This window comes from Mytilus californianus, unplaced genomic scaffold, assembly GCF_021869535.1.
Source record: "Mytilus californianus isolate M0D057914Y unplaced genomic scaffold, xbMytCali1.0.p SCAF_2, whole genome shotgun sequence".
In the NCBI taxonomy this organism is placed as follows: Eukaryota; Metazoa; Mollusca; class Bivalvia; order Mytilida; family Mytilidae; genus Mytilus; species Mytilus californianus.
The window spans coordinates 51,342,053-51,356,918 of record NW_026262668.1 but is presented as its reverse complement, the minus strand read 5'-3'; the positions used below and the strand labels follow the sequence as shown (position 1 = coordinate 51,356,918).

At 32.1% G+C, this 14,866-nt stretch overlaps 1 protein-coding gene across 1 annotated transcript in view; it reads right to left on the bottom strand.

The window, feature by feature from the left end:
• Nucleotides 1–9,367, bottom strand: part of LOC127729961 (uncharacterized) — a 42,289-nt gene extending 32,922 nt beyond the window's left edge. The window contains exons 1-3 of the mRNA XM_052237960.1: nt 9,222–9,367; nt 7,173–7,295; nt 4,952–5,146 (exon numbers count right to left, since the gene is read on the bottom strand). Of these exons, the coding sequence (XP_052093920.1) occupies nt 4,952–5,146; nt 7,173–7,295; nt 9,222–9,284 (381 nt within the window). The 5' untranslated portion in view covers nt 9,285–9,367. The remainder of the gene's footprint in view (nt 1–4,951; nt 5,147–7,172; nt 7,296–9,221) is intronic.
• Nucleotides 9,368–14,866: the final 5,499 nt, after the last annotated feature.

Below are 14,866 nucleotides of genomic sequence, written 5' to 3'. Positions count from 1 at the left end.
GGCCCATAATCAAAAATCTAAACACATGTTTAGATTCAGCAAATCAAAGAACCCCAAGAATTCAATTTTTGTTAAAATCAAACAAAGTTTAATTTTGGACCCTTTGGACCTCAATGTAGACCAATTTAAAAAACAGGACCCAAAATTAAGAACCTAAATACACGGTTAGATTTGGAATATCAAAGAACCCCAATAATTCAATTTTAGATGAAATCAAACAAAGTTTAATTTTGGACCCTTTTGACCTCAATATGAACCAATTAGATAACGGGGTCCACAAATAAAAAATCTAAATACATGGTTAGATTCAGCATATCAAAGAACCCCATATATTCAATTTTTGTTGAAATCAAACAGTTTAATTTTGGACCCCAATTTGGACCAACTTGAAAACTGGGCCAAAAATCAAAAATCTAAATACATGTTTAGATTCAGCATATCAAAGAACCTCATATATTCAATTTTTGCTAAAATCAAACAAAGTTTAATTTTGGACCCTTTGGACATTAATGTAGACCAATTTGAAAACTGGACCCAAAATTAAAAATCTAAATACACTGTTAGATTCGGCATAACAAATAAATAAATGTGATCAAAGATTTTACAAATCTAATGCGCCATACTGTGCAATTAAAGATTACTTCTTGAAATTTTTCAATATTTGAAATTTGAAAAAAAAATAATATTTGAAGAATAATTCTTTTTAATTTCTGAAATCTGAAATGAGAAAAAATTGGCCCCCCACAATTTCTTTTTATCCCCCCCCCCTTTTTCCCCCCAAAAAATTCTTTCCCTCAAGATATGGTGATAATCTCAATTCAAATTTCCAATGGAGTTGGCAACCATAATTACCCATTTAAATTTACCATAGTGCTAACTTAATCTATTTTATAATAGAATTAATAAAAATATAGTGTCAAATCTTTCATATGGATTTTTTTGTAAAAAAAAAAGATGAAAACATTTGCAGATATTTTTACTGGTCTTCCTTTATAAATATGCATTTTTTTAAACATAATTTAAAAGCAGAGTAAGGGAAGTAACCAAAACGTTGTATTTGGATTACCTCCCTTACACTGTTTTAGGTTTTTTTTTTTGTTCATTAACCATTACTTTATACATAATTTAAAAGCAGTGTAAGGGAGATAATTTCAATGATGTATTTGATTTATCTCCCTTACACTGCTTTAAATTATGTTTTGTACTAAAGTATTTGTCCATTAACCAGGACAACCTTGTTTTTCCCCCTTTTTTGCCCCTAATTCCTAAACGGTTTGAGCCATAACCCCCCAAAGCAAATCCTAACCATCCCTTTGTGGTATGGAAACTTGTAGTATAATTTCAGAGAGATCCATACACCGTTCCACAGTTATTGTCTGGAAACTAGAAAATGCTCATTTTTGGCCCCTTTTTGGCCCCTAATTCCTTAACTGTTGGTACCATAACCCCCAAAATCAATCCCAACCTTCCTTTTGTGGTATTTAACCTTATGGTCAAATTTCAAAAAGATCCATTCACTTAAACTAAAGTTAGAGTGCGAAAACCAATATGTATTCGGACGACGACGCCGGACGACGACGACGACGACGCTGGACGACGACGACGACGACGACGACGACGCCAACGTCATACCAATATACGACCACAAAATTTTTTTGCGGTCGTATAAAAATTGAATCGTAATTTCCTGTCGATATGCACAACTACATAGTATGTCCTTATTATCTAAAAAGGTTTCGTGAAATTCTGTTGTGTGGTTTGAGAGGAGTTGCGATGACAAGAAACAGGACTGACGGACGGACAGACAGACGGACGGGTCAAAAACATTATACCCTCCGTAACTCGTTGCGTGGGGTATAATAAACTGCTTCGCTGAGCGAAGCTAGATACACCCGCAGAGGTCCAACCCTGAATAGTTGGGGCAAAAATGGACACAATATTCAAGCTTGATTCAGGTCTGAATTTCGATTGTAATTAAATATTTGACATATTATAGGTTTCTGAATAAATGTAGTCAAAGAACTTGAAATTGGTTATATGAATTGAATTGATATTCAATTAAAGATTTCTTGCTGTTGTGCAATACTTAGTAAATCTGTTGTCAGACTATAAACAAATAAAGTTAAATAAATTCTCAATGTCATATTAGAAATTTATGAAAATAAAAAGGGAGCTAACATCAATAGATATAAACAATTCACCAAAATTTCATGAGAATTGGTGACAGCATTTTTGAGTTATTGTCCAAAAACTGGAAAATCACCCCTTTTTTTAATGAATAAAACCCCATAACTCAGAAATGTAAAATGTAAAATTTATAAAATTCTAAAGGGAGCTTACATCAATACATACAAACAATTCACCAAAGTTTCATAAGAATTGCTGAAAGCATTTTTGAGTTTTTGTCCGAAAACTGGAAAATCCCCCCCTTTTTTATGAATAATACACTGTAACTGTGAAACGTAAAATCTTAAATTTATAAAAATCGAAAGGGAGCTCATGTCAATAGATATAAACAATTCACCACAATTTCTTGCAAGTTGGTTAAAGCATTCTTGACTTATTGTCCGAAAACTCGAAAATCCCCCTTTTTTTAATGAATAAAACCCCATAACTCGGAAACGTAAAACCTAAATTTTATAAAAAATGAAAGGGAGCTCATGTCAATAGATATAAACAAATCACCAAAGTTTTATGCAAATTGGTTAAAGCATTTTTGAGTTAATGTCCGACATGTTGACGACGGACGGACAGACGGACGGACGGACGGAGGTTTACCATAATACGTCCCGTAAACGGGCGTATAAAAATCAAATATAGGGCCTATATACGAAAAATATTAAAATGAAATTATATTGTGTACCCAGATGCTACAAGAAAATATAAGTGGACAGGATTTTAACGATCTACATATTTTCACAGAGGATCTCTACCAACACCCAACTTAACGACATGCATCGTGTTTTCATCTACAATAAATTTATATTGATGACCATGGACGTATAACTAATGTTCAGGTAGGTTTTGACTGATAAAACATAAAAAATAAAATAGTTAAAGAAGACGTGTGTTCGTTTATTCGGAAAAGGATTATATTTTAGATTCTGGTTAATCAATTGTAAAAGGACCTTCTAGAGCCTCAATACTAACGTACAAAAATGTCAATCATTAATACAAAGCAACTTTAAAGACCTGAATGAATTTTCACACTGTCGTTCAGAGAGGTCACCTGAGTTTACTGGTACGTGATATTATTTCCCGCCATATAAAGATCTCGTGCTGTGGATAAAATTGATGCCATTTATTTTTAGCATTTAATATTGTGAGCGAAGTCACACTGAGATGTGTATCGTGGAATTGTCTTCCCACGGCAAATTAATTTTTTTTAAGATCAAGTGCTGTCCAAAATTCAACACACAAGTTTACATTCATTGTGCGTAAATAAATATTATGCAAAGACAAGTCATTGTGCAGCTGTGGAAGTATTCCTGTTGTAGCCTAATGTATTATTATCCTAAAGCAATGCCAACAAATCGTAAAAAGAAAATGCCGTAGACTTATTAAGCATAACGAATGTTGAATAATATTTTCTTTTTTACTTGTATATACAAAACTTTGAGACACGTAATTTTCTTTAAACTGCTCACATTTAATCAGCGGTAGTTTCAGTTTATTTTTACACAAGTTAGTATGTCCCTTTTCGTAAATGTTTTTTTATAAAACTTTAATGCAATTGAAAGAACTAACAACAACATTTTGCTTTTAAATCTTTTATTTGTTTCAAGCAATTAGATAATCATAAAAAGAAAATGCCGTAGACTTATTTAGCATAACGAATGGTGAATAATATTTTCTTTTTTACTTGTATACAAAACTTTGAGACACGTTATTTTCTTTAAATTGCTCACATTTATTCAGCTTTGAAGTAGAATTTCGCGTTTTTTTCCACATTTTCCACAAAATTTTATAAACCTTTTTCGATAATGTTCGTTTTTTTTTAAACAAGCAAGTCCATTTAGGTAAAGATATTTTTAGATTAGCAAGCAAGAAATACGAAAATATTTTAACTTATTTTTAACACAAAAATTAAACTTAACCAATATAAAAAGACATTTAAAATTATACACTTGTTTGACACTTACATGTAAACTGGTACAGTAGACCGGAAATATAATTGTTTATGACATCAGGTAATCCAATTACCCTATCAGTCGTGTGCCGGCATAGATTAAAGTAGGATTAGGGCAATTAATTCCTCGGTGTTTGGAGTGAGCGCGCTATCACAATTAACATTTACGCGATTTTGGGAGAGATTACTCCTAAATTCCTCCCAACATTTTGGGAGGAATATCGGAGTTTCTCGGAGTGACTCCGAAATTTTCCTTGGTGTAGGGTGTGGGAGAGCTGATCCGTTTGAATGGTACTGTACATTGATAAAAATACAAAATTATTTTCTGAATTTACATGAAAGAATATCATCCACTGTCAATTGAGAAATCTACACAGAAAATAAGAAGATGTGGTATGATTGCCAATGAGACAACTCTCCACCTGAGACCAAATGACATAGAAGTTAACAACTATAGGTCACTGTACGGCCTTCAACAATGAGTAAAACCCATATCGCATAGTCAGCTATTGACTAGTTTAAAATAAATGTCAAACACCGCTTCTTTTTAACCCAAATAATCATTTTACTTATATTTCAGCAAAGTATAGGTAATCACTGGTAATTGGGCTAAATTTGGGATTTTAAAAAAATTTCATAAAAACAAGAAATATTGCCTAATGACATACACTTTGCCATAACAAGATATTTATATCAATTTTTACATTTAATGAGATATTTTTTTATATTATTTACCATGTAAACTTCTCTTTCATATTCATACAAAAAAGCATTAAAGTTGATGATAATCTAATAACAGACAACATTTTATACTACACTTACAGATAAAAACATAGTAGTCCATCCACATCTCTTTATGATTTCAGTATAAAATGCTATTCCAAAAGATGGAAAAATCTGTGTCACCATATCAGTTTTGTCTACAACTGAATTTTCATTAATGATTGGCTGATTTGTGTCATATGACTGACAAACTTTGTACAGCAGCATATCATGTAACTTCTCCTGCCATTCTATCTGAAATTCATACTCAATTGATTAATTGATTGATTGATTGATGGCTGTTTAATGTCAAGCAGCAAATTAGTACTTACATATTCAGGACAGTTACATGTTAAAGGAGTTAAGAATATACCTTCGTTCAAGTCCGACAAGCCGGGTCTGATTTTATTAAAAGAGTACCTGTGATAACCCTAATTTTTAGTGCCTACCCTTTAAGATTATTTTTGTCAGTTTTGAACAAGCACTGTACAATTCAGACTGTTTACTCTATTTAAACCAGTCAAAAACTTAAAAAAAAAAAAAAAAATACCTATTTGCCTATCGTTACTTACTGACCATCTTTTTTTGCATCATGCTAGCAGAAACACAGGGTTTTTTTTGCCATAGCTCTCTACTCAGATACATTAGCTAACCAGTTACTTCTCTTACTCTTAAATGACACATACTTTGCGGAGAAGCAGAAAATAACAATTTCAAACTTTGGTTTTACAAAGCCAGGGTTTGAACCCACCATCTCTCACTCACAAGGTAGGAATGTTACCATGAGATCACAGGGCATTTAAATTAAATTACAACATTATACATGTAGCGTTAAACTGTACATAGTAGCTGAAATAAAGAACTCGTAAAGCCAGTCCAATAATTTTGATGCAATTGTAATTGAACATTCAAAAACAACTCCTTATATCCTGTTCCATTTCTCAATGTATCAGAAGTGCTCTTAAATTTTACATACAAATGAACCAGAAATACATGTATTAGTGACTACATCTAGATAAGGTCTAATCTATTCTTGTACACCAAAAAGATCGTCTAATGACAAAACCTTTTTCATATATTTTATTTTGAGTGTTTAGTCATGTTAGTAAACAATATTTATTGTAATTAGCATGATTAGTTCAGAGCTCCAGATAAGAATTTACTAATTAGGGTTTTTACTCCTCATTTTTTATGTAATTGAGTGAAATAGTTTTTTCTTTTGCATCATCAGTTCAAGTTCACCCCTCAGGAAAGATTGAATTGGGTTTTTCACCCCAATATTCCTGAATGTATTGGGGTTTTTTCATCATGGTTTTAAAATTGAGACATTTACTCTGTTTGGATAAAATTGATTCATTGTCATGTGTATGATGCATCAATATTATAGTTCTGTGAATGTGTTAAAACAATTTAACATCGATTCATGGACAGTTTTATTTTTACCCAATTTAGTGACATAAACCAAAATATTTTCCATGTAAGCAGCAAAACAGTCACTATAAATATATGATCATGATGATGGATGGTTATTTCATGTCCAGTGTCATTGCACAGAGTTATTGCTTTCTCCACAAAAATATTCATTATTTAGGGTAAATAACGCACTTGACAGTGACTAATAGGGTTGGGAATGCATAGTTTTAATAAATAATTGGGTTCTCCCTTGAATGAATTTGGTTTTTTAAATGCTGAGGACAATTGAATTGGGTTTTCTATTGTTTTAATTGCATAATTAAGCAAATATGCAGCTTAACTGGAGTTCTGTTAGTTGTAATTGGCTTTGAACTAGCTTTCAGTAACTGTGAGTACTTTTATATCGGTGCTTTGTGTCTATTGTTTTTTCACCTTTACAATGTCTATACATGTACATGATACATATATACTATTTCAATGTAAAATATTATATCAAAGAATAAATATAATCAGCTACAAACATCATGATCATCGGACAAATGTATTGGTAGATCAAATTCTCTTTATACATATATCTATTTATAGATAATATAATAAGTACGTCTGAACCAGTGACAACTCTACGACAGATTTTATCCATCAGATCACCAGTGATGGTGATACAAGGCTGAAAACACATTCTGTATATATAAATCGTCTAAATAACAACCCAACAATGTTAGATCTGTAAATTTATACATGAATCTTTACACATTCTGTATAAAGATATTAAAATGAAACTTTTTTTTACACATATAACGATATGAAAACTATACATAATGACTTCTAAAATTTTGATAATATACATGTAGATGGGAAAAAAATTAACCTGTTCTTCTGTTGTATTGTCTTCTTCTAAGCCATGGACAATTTCATCCAATGCCTTACACACTATTTTAACAGGACTCTCACACTTTTCCTTTGAGATTTTTTGCAATTTCTCTTTCCCAATCTGAAACAATAAAATAAACAGGATTTCAGTTAGTTGAAACTGTACATGCTGTATATGTAATTTATATCAAAATTGTCAACTAACCCATTTAAAAATTAAAATGCTAAAGAGTAGTTATACATTTCATTATATCAGAGACATATAGTACAATTTCCTTTTATTTCTTTTCATTTTGTTGATTCCTATTTTATTTCTTCCTTAAACACTTACATCAGGGACTTTCTTTACTAACCGGACTCGTCTCTATTGATTTTAATTAAATGACTACGCCTCCCGTGTAAAGCTACCAACCAACAATAATCTTAAGTTTCTTATCTCTGATATATGAAGCTAGTAGTTTTTTTGCGTATTTCAAAGTACATTGTAATTTAATATTTTTCAATATAAAATCTGATTAATAGCCATTTACATGTACCATGACAAAAAATATAAGATTTTAAAAGAATGTTAAATTATTAAACTGAGACATATAGTTTTGAAGAACACTCCAGTCGTGCAAAAGGGGTTACATATTGAACAAGATGGTGGCCACTCGAAATTTACTAACAAAATACCTCAAAGTTCAAAGGTCTATATTTTAAAAACTATTCGAGAAATCTTTTCAAAAACGGCTTTTTGCAATGACAAAATGTATAAAATTTCATAAAAATGTTACTTCATTAAACTTGAACACATAGTTATGAAAAACACTTCGTAAATGTGAAATGATTTGCTATGAAGTCACGTGACAGTTCTGTCTGCAAATTTGTATAGACATTGTTATAAGTGACCAGTCCCGTATAGACTGTCCCTGATTACATGGATTACATATGCATGTACATTGATTTTTGCTTCGTTTAGTTTCTATTTTCATTTCGCACATTATAGGCACCCCTCACAGTATACACCTTATCTTATATTATTAAATGTACCATTATAGCAATCATAATTTTTTTCAGGAGCTGTAAAAATATATAGAAGTTTTGTCACCTCAAACCTTTCGATCAAGGCACTGGCTACGGTTACATGGAAATGTAACAATAATAAAAAAGTTATTGTTAACATTGGAGACTAATTGCCGGAATACATGGTTGGCTAAGGAACCGATTATTTACGAATGTAACAATAATATTTGTGTCTACGGTTACATTTCGTTATTGCTACATTAAAGACTGCAATGTACGCAAGATATATTAAACTTAAACCTTCTATAGTTTTGTTGCTTAATTCTTCGATATGTACTAGATAATATTAGTGATAAATAATAATAATAATAATAAAATTATTCAACAAATAGTGTTTAAATAGTATTAAGCATTGATTTAATTGTTCTGATGTTCTTAGAGATATTAAAATTGAGTATGGAAATGGGGAGTGTGTCAAAGAGACAACCCCCCAACCAAAGAGCAGTTTAGTAGTGCCAAAGGCGAAAAAAATATAGTTCAATGGTTCGCTGTTAAGAACTTGGGCTGAGAAAATGTATTTACTGGTTTGTGATGGCTGCTTGGAGGGATTTCACAAAAATGCGTTGGACTTAAACATGATCCAAAAAAACAACATACTGGCCTGATTTCTGGAAACTGTCATTGTAAATAAAAAAATTAAAAATTGTATGCAATATTGTAAATATCAAATAAAAGTTTTCAAGTTTTGTTTTCATACATATTACTATAGTCCCATATCGTACATTGCAGTGCATTAGTGTAACAATCACGCAATGTAACCGTAGACACAAAATTATATTATTGTTACATTCGAAATTAATCGGTTCCTTACCCAACCCTATATTCCGGCAATTAGTCTCCAATGTAACAATAATATTTTTATTATTGTTACATTTCCATGTAACCGTAGCCAGTGCCTTCGATCAAAGCCAAAGGAGTAAAAATTAGACTTTGTTACACAAGTGCCAGTGCTATAATTCACTTTATCAATGATCAAAAGTACCTGTTTTTCTACTAGTGCAAATGCAGAATGCAAGACAGCAACTTCGGAACAGTACAAACTCATCCTTCTGTACTTTGCAGGTCATAATTTCACAACATCAACACATTTTCTTTCTCACGTTTTGCGGGAAAAAAATGAAAATAACATTCAACCCTTCGTACTGAAGAGCAGATATGTCTGATAACTTTTTAGCTCTTTAAGATAGAACAGACTGCTTCGTACCGTTATTTAACAAGAAATTCATTAAAAAAAATATTTCACAATTCAAAAAAGATATCCGACGCATTCAGATGTTTTTGTGTCTTTTTGATAATATATAAAAAAACGTCAAAGGTCTGAAATTGAGCACAAGTATTTGTGGCTAACAGATATACCATGACCATGAACACATACATCATATACTATACCGTTAATTCTAACATGACGTCCTTCAAACGCTTTGAGAACACACCCGTGGTAAAATATAAATATATATTGCCTGGGCTGTTCCGATCGTACTCCCACGTCATATGCTTTTTTATGAATGAGCTTCCCGACGTCATAGAACGATGACGTAAGAATACAAGCATTTTACGGGAAAATACACGCTTGTGAAACCGAAAATCACCACAACAAGGAAACGTAAACAAACGTTGCTAAAATGTGTTATAAGCCATCTTTTTTTTTTTTTATACATTTGAGATATATAAGTAAATTATCATTTAAATTCATCCAAAACTCATGATTTAAATACGTTATTGTAAATAGTTTAAGCATGTCACTAATTCAGTTTGCTTCGTTCTTTTACGCTAATTTATAATAGTGCGCCCAACGGTTTATTTTTGGGAACGGCAAATATTTGCCTCCACCTAGAGCGCTTCGATCCAAAAGAATTGCCATATTTGTCCTATTAGAATCGAAATAATTCATGGGGTGTTGAATATATCGTGATTTTACCACGGGTTGTCCCTTTATGCCGATATTTTACCCCTCGCTATCGCTCAGGGTAAAATATTTTGCATAAAGGGCCAACCCGTGGTAAAAACACGATACATTCAAGCCCCATGAATCATTTCTTAATTAATTTGTAAAAGAATTTAGAATATCAACTTCGAGACAAGTGCATGTGAAATCAAGATAAAATAAAATATATACAAATGTAACACATAACAACTTGAAAAAAAAACGGTTTAAGAACTAGAAAGAAAAGTCAATGATGACTGAACATGGATACTTTTAACAATTAGAGACGCAAACCCTTTTCAGCATGTAGAACGGACGGACGCCAAAGATAGATGATCTATAACATCTTTTGACATGTCATTAAATTTAATGTATATATTTTGCCATTCTTTATTTCAAGCATTATATTTTGCACGCGTAAATATTCTTATATCGATGTCTTAATTATGTCTATCAAATTTTGAGTTGAGACAGTAAGGGAGTTGTATCACTAACTCATAATTTTGGCCTTTAAAGTCTGAAATTTGTTAACTGCAATAGTGTTAAAAAAATTTGATGAAAACTAAAAAAAGATTTTCACCAATGGCGTCATTAGTGATGTATTTGTGACGTCATTAATGTAGGTGAATTTGATAAAACCTGATTTTTTTGCATAATTTGGCAAATTTATGACAGTTTTCTGATTAAATAACAGTGGCGCCATCCCTCGCCCACAAATACTTCTGCAGAAATATTTTCTATATACCTTATTCTTTACTAGTTAACCAAAATTTCAATGGGCGATGGGTTGCACCACATATTGAAAATCATGAAAAAGGTATAAAAAAAGGTTACCTGTAAAGACGATATTAATAGACATAATTTATTGAGATCGCACGATGGTAGTGAACTGAAAACCTGCAAGTTTGAAATAATTTCGCATTGGTGATAATGATATTTTCAATACCTTCTTTATGTTTATATGAATGTTTTTATCTTGCAGATGTAAGATTTTCCATCAGTACATAAGTCAATTTTTATGTTGCATGCGCATATATTTCTGAATTATCTGAATATTTACGTTCTCTAAACCCCGCGAAAAATGCAGCATGGATGGATGCGTCCTATTGTAGTTTGTATTGAAAATCGAAATGTTCGTGTACAGCATCATTATTACATTAAAGTCAATATCGAAACTGTTACCAACTACGCCAGGAAAAGATGTGGCTTTCAGTATTTTTATAAAAATTTCAACAGTTTCACAAAAATATTTTTATCTAAATAAACTAGAAAGGGAAATAGATATGTCAGTTTGATTGAAGTTGATCAAAAGTACTTGTAGTCTAGATAGACACCTCATCTTTTATTTTACAAACGGACTTGTTTCGAGCATGTCAGACTTGTATCAAATGTTTTATGTTCGTTTAACTATTTTTACATAAAAACCGTGTCAAAAGCGATAATAGAAATTCTAAGACAAAACATAATCTGAAAAGGACTTTTTTTTACAGTAATCCACCAAACAGACCGGTGATTACAGTGTTCATGACTGATCTGTTTACATAAAACAACCAAACAAAAGTAAATTAAGTGCAATGTGGTACAATTTGAAGGATATCTACATCCACATCTACAACGTACGGCGATCCATCAGCACATTGATGACCATACGTCGGGGCATCGGAAATAGACACTGAAGAAAATTAATGATTCTTAAAATGCAATCAAAAAGTTGAATTTGTGCAAAAATAAAATAAAAACAAATTCACATATTTACAAACTGATATCAGATGTCTTAATGTAATGACTTTGCATCAGTGTTTTAAACTGACCCAAAGAGGTAAAGCTGAGAATCTTTTGAGGAAATGAGTTCAACAAAACATGAAACTGTGAATGGGAAACGATACTGTATTAGTCTGTTCTGGTGCTAAAAGTTTGAAACTGAAGTGTATCGGTGTATCAGGTATTGTTTTTTGGCTGTCAAAAAAGGTAAAGATATACAGAAGAATAAAATAAATGCTTTAAATTATGTACAAGAGTTTTTTTAACAGCAGTGAGCTCTTCTCTGAAGATATAAGGCAGTCTAGGTTCACGGGCGAGAAGGGGTCTTCTCGTAATTTTTCTCGGTGTCCAATTTAGTGTGTACAACTTGTAATGTCGCTATTCATTATAAACATCACCTCTGGATAATTTCAATCAAACACTTTTCTGATGAATGTGGAATCCAGACTGAGCAAGTGTTCACTTACTTTGGACAGATTATTGATTGGTATGCCTGCATGGCTCTTTATATGCTATTTTGATGTTTTTAGATTGCGTTTTGGAAAACCAAGAGTTTTGGTACTTCAATAAGAGATGTTATATAACTTATATGTGTATTTCATCATTTTAGATTTGAAGTGTAATCCCAAGGTATTTAGAAGATGCTTAATTCTAATGTATGATTGTAGAGGAATTAATTATTTATGATTACTTATTGTTTTTTTTGTGCGTGACAAATAGTACTGTGCATTTGTCGGGATGAATAGCCAGCAACTAGTCCCGTTTCAACTTTGCTGCTGCATCAAGATTTGCCTGCAATTTATTGCACTTTGTGGTCTGATTAGCAATTATCTGATACTATCGTCTACAAAAAGTCTACATTTTCCATGGTTTACGTTATGTGGTGGATCATTTATATAGGCCAAAAACATGTCAAGATCAGGCCCATGACAATAACTTTGGGCACACCTGCTGTGACTTTGATCGTGTTTAATAACCTTTCAGTTTGCCAACTGCTGCACTATTGATACTTTCACTCAACTTAACAATCCTTATGAGTATACCACCACACGTGCATGGATAAAAATTTACTCTCGTTTGAGATTTATGCATCAAAACAAAATCGCTTAATATTGATGTATCAAAACAAAATCCAAATTTGTTTAAATGAAACCTAATTCAAAATTCCCCCTTGCAACAATTTCTTACCCCAGCTTAAAACAACATAAGATATTAATACATTTACATAAATGTCCTTCCAGTGGATTAGCTTGATCCTTAAATCTATAATGAGGCAAGTTATTTGTAGCTTTTAACTCAAAGCCTAAGCGCGGACTAAGTACTTCTACTACTACTAATAATAATAGTATCTTTATTTAGAGGGAGTCACTCATTTGGATTAAAACAATTTTCAATAAGGCTCTGTGATGTTACTGGGGAGTAAATGGTAAAAGTATGAAGTCTGTGTCTCAAAAGAATTTTCCGTATTACAGATGCAAAAAAAATAATATATATACAGGACTGATTGATTGATTATCTTGTGCTCAGCACCCGAAGCCAAATAATTGAAGAATATTCAGGACGTGAACAATTCGACAATAATACAAGACAGCCACAAAAAGATATGGTTGTAATGGTTCTTTAACGTGCCAAGAGAGCGACACTCTCTGTACATTCGACACTCGATTTCACATCCATTACCATTCTGACCGTACGTGTCTGCGTAATCATACGTATAATTATACATAGCCAAATATATGTCCCTCTCACCATGAGTTTTACTGCCGGACAGGAAGAGTATAGGTGAATATGTTTCAATGATCATCAGACACACTCTATACAGTATATGTTATTGTAACTTTATTCTCTCTAGTTGTGATTTTTTCCTCTATTTTTTGTTATACCTGTTCTCTAGTCTACCCTTTCGGTCATTTTCATGCAGGATACTATATATAAATAAACTATTCTTATATATACCAAGGAGACAATCAGTAAGGCAAAGAAAAGTCAACAAATTTATTGAAATCTTTAAGTCACTGAACCAGCAAAATAATAAAACTAACATTTCAAAAACACAAATCTCACTGAAAATCGTGCGCGCACTTGTGTTCTCTAGGAGTATAAACAGTTCCCAATCCACTAGTGATACCCAACGTGTTGCTCATGACAAGTAAAAATCCGATAATAAGTCGCGTTTGATGATACCATAAACTAGGCAATAATGACGGGATTGTGAAAACCACATGTGGAACATACCTATTCTTGGCCTCTGTTGCATATACATATATTTCATACGGTCTACCTAATCATGATGGCGTCTTTTAAATTTTCAAACTGATGCTTTCAACTTTACAATTACAAACCATTTGTTCAGCGGCTTCTTTATACGCAGAAACTCTCTATCAAGGATACCATGATATGAAAAACAAGCCCCGGAAGACCGAATCAACTAGGGGATATATATTCCATATGCATGTGCTGCTAGCTGGAATGTTGCTGCATTAAAATTGACAATGGGAAAATATGATTCGTCTCAATGGAAACTATGCTATTGGCTTCAATACATAACTTCTAAAACGTTTGACTTTGGGCTTATCAAGAAAATATAGTAATTTATCGTCATGCATTTTGCCAGATTAATTTTAGAGAAAAAGAAGACATACAAGAAAGCTCTGCATGATGGACATAGAAATAAAATAAAATGCATTTCGACCTCGTACAGGAGGAATGCAAATGAGCACATGCAAAATGTAAAAAAGTGTAATTATCATAGAAAGTATTTGACTTAATTTAGTGTGTACAACTTGTATTGTTGCTACTTATAACAGACATCATCTCTGGATAATTTCAATCTTACTAGTTTCTGAGGAGTGTGGTATGGTATTTTGATGTTTTTACGTTGCGTTTGGGAAAAATAAGAGTTTTGTTACCTTCAATTAGAGATGCTAGATAATTTTATATGT